General features: G+C 47.6%; 1 protein-coding gene across 3 annotated transcripts in view; it reads right to left on the minus strand.

The window, feature by feature from the left end:
• Positions 1 to 2,650: 2,650 nt before the first annotated feature.
• arid1b (AT-rich interactive domain 1B) overlaps positions 2,651 to 14,983 on the minus strand; it is a 123,960-nt gene continuing 111,627 nt past the window's right edge. For all 3 annotated transcript variants that reach the window (XM_029826040.1, XM_029826024.1, XM_029826029.1), the window contains 11 exons: positions 13,722 to 13,913; positions 13,034 to 13,249; positions 11,930 to 12,143; positions 9,575 to 9,716; positions 8,965 to 9,134; positions 8,281 to 8,410; positions 8,045 to 8,164; positions 7,885 to 7,960; positions 6,917 to 7,646; positions 6,277 to 6,407; positions 2,651 to 5,743 (listed from right to left, as the gene is read on the minus strand). In XM_029826040.1, the coding sequence (XP_029681900.1) occupies positions 3,947 to 5,743; positions 6,277 to 6,407; positions 6,917 to 7,646; positions 7,885 to 7,960; positions 8,045 to 8,164; positions 8,281 to 8,410; positions 8,965 to 9,134; positions 9,575 to 9,716; positions 11,930 to 12,143; positions 13,034 to 13,249; positions 13,722 to 13,913 (3,918 nt within the window). In that variant the 3' untranslated portion in view covers positions 2,651 to 3,946. The remainder of the gene's footprint in view (positions 5,744 to 6,276; positions 6,408 to 6,916; positions 7,647 to 7,884; positions 7,961 to 8,044; positions 8,165 to 8,280; positions 8,411 to 8,964; positions 9,135 to 9,574; positions 9,717 to 11,929; positions 12,144 to 13,033; positions 13,250 to 13,721; positions 13,914 to 14,983) is intronic.

A 14,983-nucleotide genomic window follows, 5' to 3' on the forward strand; every position in this document is an offset into this window, starting at 1 on the left:
GACCTTTGTCTTTCTCTCACGGCCTTATTTCTAAAGCAAAAATCTTAATCAGTGCGCAAAACTCAGGGAAGCAATTTCTTAATGGAATAAATCGCACTAATAACCAGCAGAGTTGCCATAGAAACCATTCCCATTGCAACGCAAGCCCAAAGCTCCACATGCTTTTAAGAAAATGGTGGGAAATGATTGCATCTCATTATTTTGTCACTGTTCTTACAATAGCTGTTCTTCCTCTTCTCCTTGTTCTTCAAGGGCTCTAAAATAAAAGGCACCGAGAAGAGCGTCTGCATTTAAATATAGAACCACAGAGACAGAACTTCCCCTGAAAACTATGTTTTCATGTGGACAGTTTTTATATGACTAAGAAGAACTTTAAAGTGATGTTGTGCAGCCTGACAGATCCTGATGCCAATACTTACGGCATCGTTAACGACCTTGGCCAGCCGACGTGCCCTTACATCACTGGTAGTTCCTCTTAAAGCCCCTCCCTATACTTTAGTTCCTCTAAAAGACATTCCTATACAAGTCCCAGTTCCTGCACTGACACAAGCCAAAAAAGAGCTGCTCCTAAGAACGGCGGTAGAGGGCTGGGACTATTCTGATGTCTGTAGGTTTCTTAATTAAATGAAACAACGTCATAACATTCCAGACATGGAATTTCTTTTCCAACCACTTGTTCACAGGTACAGAAATGTGACCTGAGACGTCCCCTGGAGGCCTCGCCCATTCTGGTTTGTGATAAAATGACAGACAAGCAACGGAATTGAGAGTAAATGACGCTAAATTTGTTTCTAATAAAAACAGATGTGCGTGTTTTCACAACGCAAGTCTTCCTATCGCGCCATGTACGGGCCTCTGATGACGCAACTTCCTGTTTGCCCCGTTGATTAGCACAGATGATTGCATCACCAGCCTACAGTTCCTCTGTCATCTGTCCTTATAACACCTACACACACTCACGCACACACACACGCACACACACACACACACACACACACAATTCAACACCACACACACACACACAATTCTTCGTCCTCGGCTCCATTATCCTCTGAAAAGAAAGCAGCTTTTCATGTGGAGATGAGTGCCTTCACTCCCGCTGCACTTTTTTTTTAGCTGTGTGAAAGTAGAATTTGGAAGGGCAATTAGTTTACTAATCAGATTACAGAACCATCACCAGTCATTACACACGCACACACACACACACACACACACACACACACACACACACACACACACACGTATCTTGGGGTGAGAAGAGGACACTTGGGATGTGAGAAATACTTCAAATCTTGAGTGAACTGCGCGAACGGCTGCCACGTTTTAACTGAACGCTTGTTCAGGATCTTTATGGGCCGACCGACTGATTCCATAAATACAAATGGATGAGATACAAGGATGAGGACTAAAACTGGACATTATAGGGGGTCATGCTCCTCGGAGGCTGCTCATGCAGGATCGTGTTGACATCTAAACCCAGCCAACAGCCCGGTGTTTCCTGTATCAACAGCTCAGGATGTGGCCCGGCTCCGTTAACGCTTCCTTCCTACCATCTCTGGCCTGAAAAGGTCAGAGATGTCCTCGCTCCTCCGCTCCCAGCACTCATTCATCCAGACCTACAGGAGCTGTAAAAGCCAGGAGGCGCGGGGTTACCTGCGCCGGCCAGTGAGGAGCACGGCTTCCTGTCAGCCACAGCTTCCATCCTGTCGGGCCTCGATGACTCAGCTCGTCAGAGGAGGTTTTCTCCGGCGGTTGGCTGCCCACGTGAAACACGTCCGCTGAAGATGGAGGAAATAAAAAAGGTGCCAACGCTAAAAGACAGGGTGAGATGGACAACACGTGGGCTGGTTTGGACATGGCACAAAGAAGAACTGCACTTTCGCCTTGTAATGTGTCAGCGGAACTTTGAAGAGACGATGATGAGGGATACTTACAGTCAAAATCAGCATCACCATAGCGATGAGCTTAGTTTATTCTCTTTAAAGGTTGTGTTACAGCTTTTGTCCTGCTGTTAAGGCTGATGTTACATATGCAAATGTTGTGTTCATGGAATTCGGGAATAAACAGCAACAGCCCGCAGGCCCTCTGGAAACCAGAATTATGTGACCCTGCCTGCTGATGAAAGGGAGAAATGCCTGCAGCAGTGACTGGAAATTCAATTAAATGTGGCTTCTTGGTAAAATCCGCCATAATAAAGAAGTGATTTTTTGGTTCATGTCGGCCATTTTTAGTTTTGTGGTATTGCTTAACAACCAAATTTAAAAGGTTCCACACTGATAAGCCACGTTTTATCAAACCGAGCGTGTCTGTATCTCATCTTTATGTCAAGTCAGTTCAGGGAGAAGTGTTTTTGGAACTTGGACGGACACATTTCACAGACATTTCAATGTTCAAGGACTTACCCTGAGTCCAGATAAGCAGATCATGATGAAAAATACCATTATCCTGAGTAAAACCAGTCTACAGATTAAATTGAATCTTTTATGATAGAGCTGATTCAGGTGAAAGATTAAAATGAAGAATTCATTGCTCATCTGTTTTTCTGGCCTAAATCAAAGTATTAAAAAAAAAATCAGATCTCTTTGAACATTCACGTCACTTTAAACTGCAAAAAGTTTATTTGGATAAACTCAACAGAAAGCAGTCAAAGTAAGCAGATGATGTTAGTTTTATTGGCCTAAGATTGTCTGGACATAATGCAACGGTGCGTAACGATGTTAACCGTACATTTATTTGTGACATGTGCAGCACAGAGTATAAACGTGGATACTGAATAAAAGAGACACGTGGAGTCATACGAATAAAAAGGCAAACTTTACAATGAGCTTTCGAGGACATTTTGAAGATTCATTTTCACACGGATCTCTCAGAGCTTTATCTCGAATTTAAAAATATCTCCATTGACGTGAATGAAGGACCGCAACGAACAGAAAGGAGTTTTTTCCCCCGTATAACCTCGTGTCGATATCTTCCCAACCTGGCACTTCCACATTTGATCACCAGCGATTGTTTTCTCAGCTATTATACAATGCATACAGTTGTTTTTACAATGAAACATCAGGTATATCCGTCATGTTCAAATATTTGACCCCCTTTAACAAAATACGTATAACTATAACAAATTTTACCAACCATAAAAGCATTTGTTGTATTAGTCATTGAGTCCCATCTCGTCTCGATGCTCGATTATGACTCACAGAATCATGTGCATCCACTGTACAGCGGTTTATATACACAGCGATGAAAAAAACAGACATAACACAAGTGCCCAGGAAACTCAAAGTTCATCTGTGGAACCTACTGAAGCTGTGATTGATAAATTAAACTCATCTGATAGTCGCCTGGCTGGTGAAATGCTGCCCCCATGTGGCCAAAAGCGCACACTGCAGCAAGTTTGCGTCTCAGAAAAAGGAACAACTCGCTCTGGTCCTATTGCACTATTTATCTTCCAGCGGCGGAGACATACACATTTCAATTTGAAAAAGTCAGTAACTTCTCTCCCCCATGAGCATTGCCAAATATAATAATTAAAACAAAAAACAAATGACTGTACACTGTGACATTTTTAAATAAATACTCTCCGTTAACGAAATGCACAAGTATATTAGCGTCTATAAAACCGAGAAACACTGCATGACTCAAAACGAACCTGTAACTCAGCACCGAACTCTGGCGGTAGCTTTGGCTGAACAAGTAAAACAAAAATAAACGCCAAAGGAAAATATCAAACATAGCAACCAACACCAGCAGGTATTAAATACTTGTATTAAAATGAGCTTTCAAATTCCCAACAAACCGTTTCAACATGTATAGAGATTTTTTTTCGTGGACAATCTTAAAAAAAACAACAAAAAAAACCCCAAACATTTCTGTCTTTTAGATAAATAAAATAGAAAACCACAGAAATATCGTGTCCGCTTTAGTCTGGGTCCTGCCTCGCCTCTTGTCATGATTTTCCTAAATGGAAGAGGACTTGGCAAATAACAGCCGCCACTCCCGGGTTAAGCACCGATGAAATTGAGAGGTCTAACAATCTGTTCTCGAATAACACAAACTCTGTCTTGTTTTCCTCCACTTTAGCCATAGCCAACAGGCCTTTAGCTGCCCTGCACATCATATTTATGCTGGGTGGGTCCATGGGGGGATGCCCCATGTGTAATAGGCTGTGAGGGTTCTGCTGGTACTGCGCCATGCTCACGCCGTCCTCCAAGAAACCAACCAAATTCCCCACGCAGCTCTTCTGCATGGCGATGGCGCGTGCAGCTGTGGGGTCTCCTTGTGCCAGGTGCGAGAGAACGGCCACGGCCATCTCTCTGTACACCTGGGCCTTCCTCTGACCAACGTAGCGGACCAAGATGGTGAAGAGCTTCTCCTGTCGGCTGAAAGGCGGCGTCGCGAGCAAAAGGTCGACGTTGTCGCCCAGGATGCTGAGCTTGCAGAGGCACTCGAGCACAAGTCTCTGGGGAGTGAGCTGGGAGTGCGGCGCTGCTGAAGGGAAGGGGTCCTGGGCCTCCGCTGAAGGGCACACCATCCAGTGGAGAAGGCCATTGAGGATGGGGAGGCAGATAGTGTCCGGATAGTTGGAGAGATCCAGCTGGCCCGAAATGTTGGCCAGCGTGACCATGGCGTTCTCCCTTAGCACGCTCAGACACTCCCACCACCATTCCTCTTTGCTGCTCGACAGTCCTCGCTCTCGCTGCTCATCCCGCTGGAGGTTGGGGGGCGTTCTGTTCCTCTCCGGGTGCTGGTGGTGCAGCAGGAGCAGCTTGCCCAAGAGGAGGACCAGAGCAGGGTGGCGCGAAATATCCAAGTCGTTCCCGGGAATAAAAGACAGGTTGCGAACGATGTTGGAAATGCAGAGACACCGCTTGGCCAGGGAGTCCTGCCAGGCAGAGGCGGTGCAAAGCGGGGCCTCATCCAGGTACCGAGGCTCGTCCTCCAGCAGGGTGATGTGGTCCCGCTCGCCATCCGAATGCACCCTGAAGGGGTAGGATGGCAGGGAGCGTGCGGGGTGGGCGTACGACAAGGCGTCGACGCGCGCACAGAGAACGTCGTCTATGGTAGCGGCGATGTGCTTCAGAGGCGCGTCCTTCCCGTCGTCCACCTCTTTGCTTTCCTGCTCCGTTTTCTCCTCCGACCTGGCAGCTGCTCGGCCCTGGGCTTCAAAATGGGTTTGGATGTGTGAAGTGGAGTCTCCCCCGCCTGCCTGCCAGTGCAGCAGCCCCGTGGTGAACTCTGTGATATACCCTAAGCGCTCCGTCGCGTCCTCAATCAGCTCCTCTGTTTGCACGATCTTGACGGGGAGCTTATCATATTTACTGGCCTGTTTAGGTTTTGGTTCGAGCTTACTGGCGCCATGCTCAGCGCTTAAAGTTTTACTCTCTGTTCTGTCGCCCTCCTCTCCTTTATTTCCTTCTCTTTCCTCTTCCTTCTCCACTTTGAGACTCGCCTCCTCCTCCTTCTCGCCGTTCACCTGTGCCGACTCTGGCTGTGTGGCCATCGGGGAAGGCTCCTCCCCAACAGCTCCTGCAGGCTCCACCGGCGTCTCCGCTGCCAACGCGGCTTCAGGCGGGATGATGGACGCGTATTCCTGGTCCGGGGAGACCTTCTCCACCTCGTTAGGATCAAAGCCTGAAGGGTGTTTCTGAGCCACAGTCCTCACTTCAAACTCTTCCAGGATGCCGAAAATCTCAATCAGAAAACGTCGGAAGTATTCTACGATCAGCTCGAGGAACCCGGGCAGCTGGTCAAAAAGAAAATACATATGAACAACATTTACAAGCATGTATACAAGCAACAATTTCACAACAGTCTAATGATCTGTACATTTTCTGTTTTACTGTTTCCTGTGAAACCCATCATCAATATTTATAACAGCCACTATATGTTGAAAACAATCTAAATACACCGACTCCCTTTACTCCTTACGCAACTTAACCGGTTCCTTTATTCACAGAAAGCTAGCTGCCCCATTTGGTATTTTCTGGCTAGCTAATGTCAAAGGTCACCTGTATTCTTTCAGGGCGTTTGCATTACGTGTCGGATCTTAAAAATCAAAATAATGACTTCGCTGTTTAACGCTATCAAATGTATACGCTATATTTGACATTCAGATTAATTCTGATATCAATATGTTCAAATGTAACAGTACTGCCACTAACTGGGTTCGTAAGAAGGTGAAGGTAAAGGATTAAGTTCACAGAGACTCCAGCAGGCCGGAGACTTTAATGAGTCGCTTTTGTCAGTTCCGTCATGAAAATGTGTTGTTTTTTTTACCTGAGAGAGGTTGAAGGAGGCCACAGTGCTGTCATCGTACAGCAGGATGTTGATGGTGTCTAGAGCCCAAGTGCTCTCTGCCAGCAGGCCAGACTTCAGAGACATCATCACACGCCAGGCCTCAGGCGTTCCTGGAATTAAAACCACAGAAATTTTGGAATGGTGCAAACCCCCCTCCCCCCCCATCAACAATGCCGATCAGACGCTGCACGATAAAAGGGCCACTGAACAGCCGAGATCAGTGTTAATTTTCAAACTGAAAGCTGAGATCAAAAGTGGGACAATTATGACAAGCAGAAAAAGGGCTTCCTTTTCTTCAGGTGATGATAAACTATACAAAAATGCCAGAGAGGGAGAAAGTTGGCATCGCAGAGACAGTGCGAGCAGAGCGTCACCACTGCAGCATGTAAACTACAGGAAACAGTGAGTAAGCTATATTGGTGTTAATATGGAAGCCTCCAAGGGTCGATATTTGGCCCCTCCTTGTTTACCCTAAAGCTGAATTCCCACAAGGCCTTTCCAGGATGACTACTGTGGTATATGCTGATACCACCAGCACACTCTACAATACACTTGGTGGATATACACTTCAGCAATATTAATGTTTAATAATCAATCAAATTAGAGGAGTGTGTCTCACCGGTGTCCTTGGAGTTTAGCTTTCGTCTGGGATTGAGATTTGGCATGGTGCACTCCACCGATCCTGGAGGGTAGTTGAGGTCCTGCCTCAGGTTGGGAGGAAAATGACCGAGCGGCCCACCGGCTTGTGAGCCCATCATGGTCATCCTGGGTTTGGGCATCTTCATGGGTGACATGAACAGCGCTTTGCTAGGTGACATCCTGGAGTCCATGGAGCGCTGGAAGGCCCCCGGGCTGGGTGCTCTGGGCAAGTGATTGCCCATGGACTGAGAGTTGGAGTAAGACGACGGCTGACGTGAAGACAGAGCACACATGCCGCCTGATGACGACATGTAGGGCGGCTGGCGGTGCCACTGCTCCTGCCTCGGCCGCCCGTCCATGTCTTCTCTACCAACGGAGCCGTACAGCGGCATCTGAGACTGTCTGTTGGGGTAGGGATAGCCGAGGTCGGTCCTGGACGGCCACATATTTGGACCGTCGCTCGCGTGATTTGGGGTGGGACCGCCGCCCATCATACCGTGTTGGCTCTGACCCGTGGGGGTCATATGGTCACGTGTGTAGGGAAAGGGGAACTGTCCCTGGAGGGGTCTGTGTTCTGGAGCCGAGTAGCCGCTGCCGTAGTGGTTGTACATGTCTGGCTGTTGATTGGAGTACTGCATGCCATACATGTCACTCTCATGTCTCTTGGGTGGGGGGCCGTACATGCTGTCCATTGGACGCTTGTAGCCGTGCTGAAGAGCGTTATTGTTTCAGACACACACAGAACACACAACATCATCAATGTGACATCATGTAGAACACTTAGTTTATATAACAAATAATAAAATGATATATAATAACACATTCAAGAACGTTTGCTATGACTTTACTCGTTACAAACTGTCGAGGTAGGTATGCAAATCAGCAGATGCTGCAAACGGACTCTTCCATTTGGCATTGTCACGTAAATACAGCTGACCTCCGTCTCACCTGTTGCTGCGGATACATTCCAGATGGATGCATCCCATACGGCATGCTGGGATACTGCTGACTGTAACCATCGTTTCTGAAGCGCAGAGAGAGAGCTATCACTTACCCAGGTCTTTGTAGACAAACATGCAAACATGCACAGGCACAGAGTGGTGCTGACCTCTGTTGTGAAGGGTATCTGCTGGGGGGGTACATGCTGCTCTCACTGTTCGAGGGACCCATGTTGTTTTGACTCCCAGGAGGCCCCATACTCCCTTCCATCCCCATGACGTGATCGGGCCTGAGGATCAAACACAGCAGTGACCACTATCGGTCCAACATGCACGCAGTAGACAATAAGTCACCCCAGAGAGGGAAGAAAATAAAATAAATACTGCTGGGAACGTCTTTGCTTACCTCCTGTCATAGCCTGGTCCATACGGGTACTGAGAGCGGCTCATACTCATGGCCGATGGCGGCCGACCGTACATGTCCTGCATGCCTCCTCCTTGCATCTGGCCTGGCATGTAAGGATCTGCCCCTGCCACTGGAAAGGTGCACCAAAAGAGTTAAATACATCACAGTCCAACAAAGACTAAATGTGTAAGAAAAAAAATACAAAACATGGAGGAATGCGCAATTTTTCCAGACGCCCGCCAGGTGGCACCCTTTCCCTTCAGTCCTCTCCTTTTCCTTGATTAAAGCTAATCTGAGGCTCCCACTGTTGTTATGCAGCCAACATCCACCATATTAGTCATTCCGGCTACACTCTGCAGCCTTCAGAAGAGCCGCTATCCTTTCAAAAACTGCAGCTCAATCTGAAAACTGAACCGCGTGAGTTGGCCAGACAGGTGCGTCTCAGCGGGTGTCCGGGCGGATAAGAAAGATGGAAAAACAAGACGGATGAAAAGGACGGACAAAGTTGAGATGAAAACTGAGCTGCTGTGTTTTCCATGAAGTTGGGTGTGGTGTAACACCTCTTTTCTTCACATGCACACACACCAAACACGGTTACGAGTCAATACTGATACGTGAGACCGGAGACACAAGCCCAGGTTTGGTGTCGATGCAAAATGGTGTCGCAGCGTGGGCCTCACTCACTCTTCCTCATCCCGGCGAAGGGGTCTTTGGTGTCATACTGCATCCTCATCATCATGTCAGGCATAGTGAGTCCCTGCTGATAAGGTGCTGAGGGGGGCAGGGGGGTGCCACGCTTCTGGAAGGCCGGGTCGCTCACCTCTGAGAAGGGGTCTTGTACACTCACACTGCTCCTGGACAAGATGGGGAGGAAGGTGAGAGAGGAGGGGGAGGTGGATGAGCTGCAAGTGCTGAAAATATGGGTATGGTATGGACCGCGTCGAGTCAATAAATAGAATGTTTTTCTCTGTGAAACATAATAAATAAAGTTAATAAACTACTTAAAACGCAGCCCTGTGTTGTGTTTGGAACCAGGCCAATAGAAGCTGATATAAATGCCTTCAATGACTCATAGTGAAGCATTTACACACATATAGATGTGAAACGTTAAGTACCTTTATGCCCTTATAAAATGTTGAAGCCACTGGGTGTTTAAGATATAGTTGATGCATTAACCTATCAAACTCGATAATATCTGTCCTGCATCTTTGAACAATACTGACAGCAACTTTGCTTTTCTAGAACAGCAGTAGTGAATTAGAACATTTTTATGACTGGAATGACTGTATGGTACCTGTTGGGGGGCAGTGGGGTGACTTGCCCCAGAGGGGTGGTGGCAGGGGTGGGGGGCTTCAGATCCCCCGCCGCCTCGGCTGTGGAGCTGCTGCCAGAGGACTGTGGCGTCTGTGGGCCTTGTAGGGAGCCGCAGGAATTAGCTGGAAGAGACAAGCGTCCTTATTATTTCTTGCAATTGCGGCTAAAGGTCAAGTGCAGAAATCTCCAGTGAAAAGTGTAAAAACGTGTTCCGATACAATCGGAGGGAAGGTTCCGGTTTGCGGCGGCGTGTTGCTGTGTTGAAGCGATAACTTTGGGCTTAAGGCCAAAGCAGAGTGATGCCGTACATGAGAAAGGGAGCCTGTGTGAGGGAAGAGAAGATCAGGAAAGAGGCAGGAGAATAACACACGGCAGAAGGGAAGGATTTGTCTGTGCCAAGATGGAGGTGTAGTGTGTTTGAAGACTTACTACATATACACTATTAGCGTATTTTTAAAGTCAGCGGTGTGAAAGCGTCGGCTTTAGCGTACAGTCAGAGGGAAGGTGGAAAACAGGCGCTTGTGTCTCTGGATATGGTATATTGCTCAGATGACTGGGGGGAATCAAAAGAGGACTGAGCTGCAGTCATCTCAACCCCCGCAAAGACTCTTTGGATCTACAACCAGCCAGATAAAATGAAAGCAAATAGCAGCAGTCTAAATTCCCAGAAGCAGATTTAACCAAAGACATGGACTCTTCCAGCTAAAAGATGACAAAGAAGGACAAAGAGAGAATATGAAAGAGTCCTAATGAGCATTTAGCATGAGAAGACTTCCTCTGGAGGAGCCTCGGTGGCCTTTTCCTGCACCGCACGTTTCCACAGGAAAAATAAAAAAGAGTGGAGCTTTAAAGATTGATGACGACTCTGAATTATTCAATAACACCTCGTGCCTCTACATGGCAGCAGACGCAGCCAGAGAGAATGAGAGCTAGTTATCCCCTGATGATGAACAGAGGTGGGGGGGGGGGCAGAAGAGGGGCGTTGGGGATACTTTACCTTCCCCGGGATCTTCCTGCTTCAGGTTAACACTAACACACACTCACACACACACACACACGAATAGATAATAGCTAAGTTAAGATCATCTCTGATGAGTGGTTGGAGATGTAATAATAATAATAATAATAATAATAATAATAATAATGTAACTTGATGAGCTCAGATGTCCTCTGGTTCTGGAGGAGAGAAAAAACAGTGGCAGGGACTGTGTTTGATGTGTGCTCTTTAGAGCTGGCGACGAGTGTGTCAGTGGGTGACATAATTGGGGGAGGTGGAATGCTGGGGGGTGGGTGGGGGGTGGGGAAGAAGTCGGTAAGTGGAGCCAGTTTTGTGAATGGAAGGTGATGGCGAGGTCAGGTTTGTTTATGTTCTACATTCCAGCCCTCATTAATCACCCCCCGCCCCCCCGCCTCCACAGAAACACACACACACACACACACACGAACGCACCACCGCCAGCCTGCAGGACACATTCTCGATGACATCACCACCCCGTCAGTCTCTACACAGGCTGGCAGGATGTCAAGGAGGCACGAAAACACGGAGAGTAAATAATGGGATTTCTGTTGCTGCGATTCAGCACTTTTGAGAGGACGGGTCACTATAAACACCCATTACACATAAGTTAAAGATGAATAAAGCACAGAAGGCATTTTATGCAGGTTGCCTTATGATTCATTTTGGGAACTTTAATGCTGTGTATGAGTGCACGTATTAATATTTTCCCCCCTTGAGAGAGGTAATGTGGTTTTAAGGTTATTAATCACACCCCTGGTTCCCAAAGTCCAGAAGTTTGACTTTAAAAACAGCAAATCCCAGGTAGGCTTGGATTTATGATATATTTAAAAGCCCGCTCTCTTCGAGGTGAACCCCCACCCCGAATATACTGAAATGCACTTTACAATGAATCAGTCAGTGAAGTGTTTGGGGCTCTCGTGTGTGTTTGTGTGTGTATTCAAATGAAGGCGGCTGCTCTTTTCCACCCACCAGCTGAAGCAATCTGCAGCGTCTGAGGCTGCTGACCTGCTCTGATGTTCTATTTTAAAAGCCGGGGTCGCCTCTCTCACCTCTGCAGCGAATTAGAGACGCGACCTTTCCGCTCCGCGAGCGCACGGCGCCATCTCTAATCCGGTGTAATGTGCGCATCTGTTGGGATAACGTTGCTCCGGCTAATAACTTTACCTTCCACTGAATCTCCCCTGTGTGCGAATGTGCGCTTGTGTCTATTGATTCCAGACGCCGGTAGTTTGATCAGCAGCACCTGTTGTGTCGGCTGCCGACGGACGGATGAGTTTACCCCCCCCCCCCCAAAACTGGCGTCTTATCGGGCCTTACCAGGCGACGGCGGTTGGATCTTGACCTGCTTCCTGCCGTCCCCTCCAGCGATGCCGCCGCTGCCGTCCGCCGGCGGCTCCTCTCCCCTCTCCATCTTGCACTCGTAAGCGAACAGAAACTGGATGTACTGCTTCTTGAGCGAGTTGGCGGAGCTGCTCGACGTGCCCAGGTTGAGGCCGGTGGACAGCTCGCGCCACTTCTTGTTCTTGTTGACCTGAGCGGCGGAACGGCAGGAAATTCATACGACTGATTCAGCAAATCAAAATAAGTCCGTAGCTCCACATATTTAGCATTGCACATGTTTTGCTATCATTTCTGTTGTTGCTGATTCCTGATCTGCTGGGTTTTTCTTGTGCTACTTACCTAAACAGTAAAAAAGTACAGAGATAATAGAGATTTCAGTTGCTTAGATTCTAGTTAATATTATGTACCTCAGAAAAGAAGCCCCAACTAGTGAGAAATCATGATAGAATGACTGCAATCGTTTCACAATCCTGGGGACATTTCAGTGTTTGGGGCCATTTCCCATCCTTTAGTTAATATTATTCAATTACTGTAGTAGACAGTAGTGCACGTCCAGGAGCTTGGAGGCCATTTTTGCTGTCTGCATGTCTCCAGGAATAAAACAAGGTCTCGGCAGGTCCTCATATCGCTCTGGTTTAACCCCATCAACCCCCATGACTGGTATTTTTCACGGAATGACGGCTGATTTCCTAATGTTGGAATAGAAATTCGGAGGGCAGGGGAGGCCACGAAGTTAGCATAAATGCACTGGAGGATTTTGGAAGATATGTGTCAGATTTCCTTATGTTGCTGACGCTTCACTGGCGCCATTCGCCAGGTTTTGTCAGCTGGGTTTTTTTTTTTATCGCGCGCTGCTCGACAAACACGGAGTTTTCTCACAGCTTAAGCACTGTGACATTTTCGGAATATTGACTATCACTTCATCCGTCTCGTTCTCTGGAGCACAGCTCTCAGCATTTACACGCGCGCCATATGCCACGCTGCACTTTGCCGAGGAATGCTAAACAGCTGACGTGCACGGGCAGGCTGACGCGTGCGCTTGTTTCCCTCTCGCCATCACACGTGCTCGCCAAACGTTACCATGGCCAGGCCTCCTATCTCCCGAACGGCTACGTAGAGCTTCCAGAGGTCCAGCGGCTTCTTGCCCACAGTGGGGAGATGGGTGACGGGTGTGCCCCTCTCCTCCATGAAGTTGAGGTATCGTTCCACCCAGCTCCGCCGTTCTGGCTCCATGCCAAACTCGAACAGCCGCGTGATTCGCTCCCCACTGACGCCGGACGAGTTGGGGTTGGTTTTCTAATGAGAGAGCCAAAAAAGTAGAGCTTGTTACCAATGTGATGTTCCCATCCAACATTAATGTTTCAAAAAATGTGTCAAAGCCATCAAGGAGGTTATTTTAACCGTCCGTTTGGTTTTGAACAACTCGAAAAGTGAGCTACGGAATTTAAAGAAAATTTCAGGAAATGTTGGTAAGTGACCAAAAGACAGATGACTAATGTTTGGCGATGATTCCGATTCCGGAGGAACTTTAATGTTCCAAAAATCATAGGCCAAGACCAAAGGCCAAGAGGCTTTGATTGTAAGGCAACTATGTTACGTAACCTTGTGTTGCTACTGCCTGCAGCTAAAGTTTTCTCCCTCAGTGAAGATCATCAAATATTTAAACATTCTTAAGTAAGCTGCTGGCTGAGTGACCAGACAAAACCCAGCAACCCATGGCAGCATTTTATGAAACCCTTATCTAATACTATTAAATAACCATTCTTACTGGACTGGAAGGGGTCTTGGGGGGCCAAGGGGGGCTGCTGATGCTGTCGCTGTCGTCTCCGTGATAAGAGGACAGACTGGCTGGGCTGGGCGAGAGGGGGGAGGGCACAGGCAGGGCGCCGCCCGGCGTGGCTGGCTGGGATGTACACTGCTGCGGAGCGCCGCTGCTGTTGCTGCTGTAGCCGTCCTGTAGCTGGTAAAGAACAGTTTTTACATGTGAGTCACATTATGGAGCGTTTCGAATCTTCCAAACTGGTTCCTCCAGTGGTGCTTTTAATATCCCTCCAATATATACACGTGCATCTAACATCAAGATCAAGAACATCGAGACACAGACATGGCTAAAAAGAAAAACCGCAGCACGCAGCGTCTCCAAGCTGCACGTTTGACATCTGTATTAATCTTGCCACGTCAGCAGATGTCACTGTTTCTACTTCAAACTTCGAGGTACAAGATCAACGTCTATAATTTGCACATACCACCTGTGAAGGTAATCTGATCTCTGGAATAATGTTTGCTTTTCTGTTTCCTCCTTCCAGCCTACACAGTTTTTGTACACGTATAGACATTTTACACTTGTGTTGAAAGGTCAAAGGGCACCTCTTTTTACCTTTTTTGTCAGATAGAATCAAAATACGATGTTAAAGGCACTTTAGCACTTATATAACTGCCCTTCCATGAGGTTAAGTACTATCAAACAAACAAAACATTATGGTTCCAGGTGATGGGATCAATATCTACAAATTCAGAAATGTGTGTGAATTATTGTGTTAGCTCCCATCGGTGTGTGTCAGTGTGTTAAAGACAGTGCAAAAGAGGGAACAACAGCTTGACGAGTGCTTCTGGACTGTGCACAGAATGGTTGTGTCAGCAAAACCATATCTACCTCCCTCTCCACTCTTCCTCTTTCCCTCCTCTCCCCCCCCCAGCAGACAGATCATCTCTTTTGGGAGCACTGGGGGTCTTTTCTGGCTGCCTTAAATAATTCAAAAGGCCCTACTACCGTAATCAGCAAAAGAAAAGACAGGGATTTGGAGGGAGAAGACGTGTAGTGGAAGTGATGGAGGCATGTGTGGGCGGGAGAGGCGTCGTTGAGCAAAACAAGGGGGGGGGGGGGGGGCAGAGAGCACCGTTCTGTTGTTGCTGAGCTGAGCCAAGCGGAGCTGCATGTGTAGGCCAAAATGAGAAGTCAGCATTGTGAGCTCTGTGAGTGTGTGTGATGCAGTGTGCGATTGACCGGACGGGGCAGCGAACGCTTTACGG

This window comes from Takifugu rubripes, chromosome 2 (genome assembly GCF_901000725.2).
Source record: "Takifugu rubripes chromosome 2, fTakRub1.2, whole genome shotgun sequence".
NCBI classification, from domain to species: domain Eukaryota; kingdom Metazoa; phylum Chordata; class Actinopteri; order Tetraodontiformes; family Tetraodontidae; genus Takifugu; species Takifugu rubripes.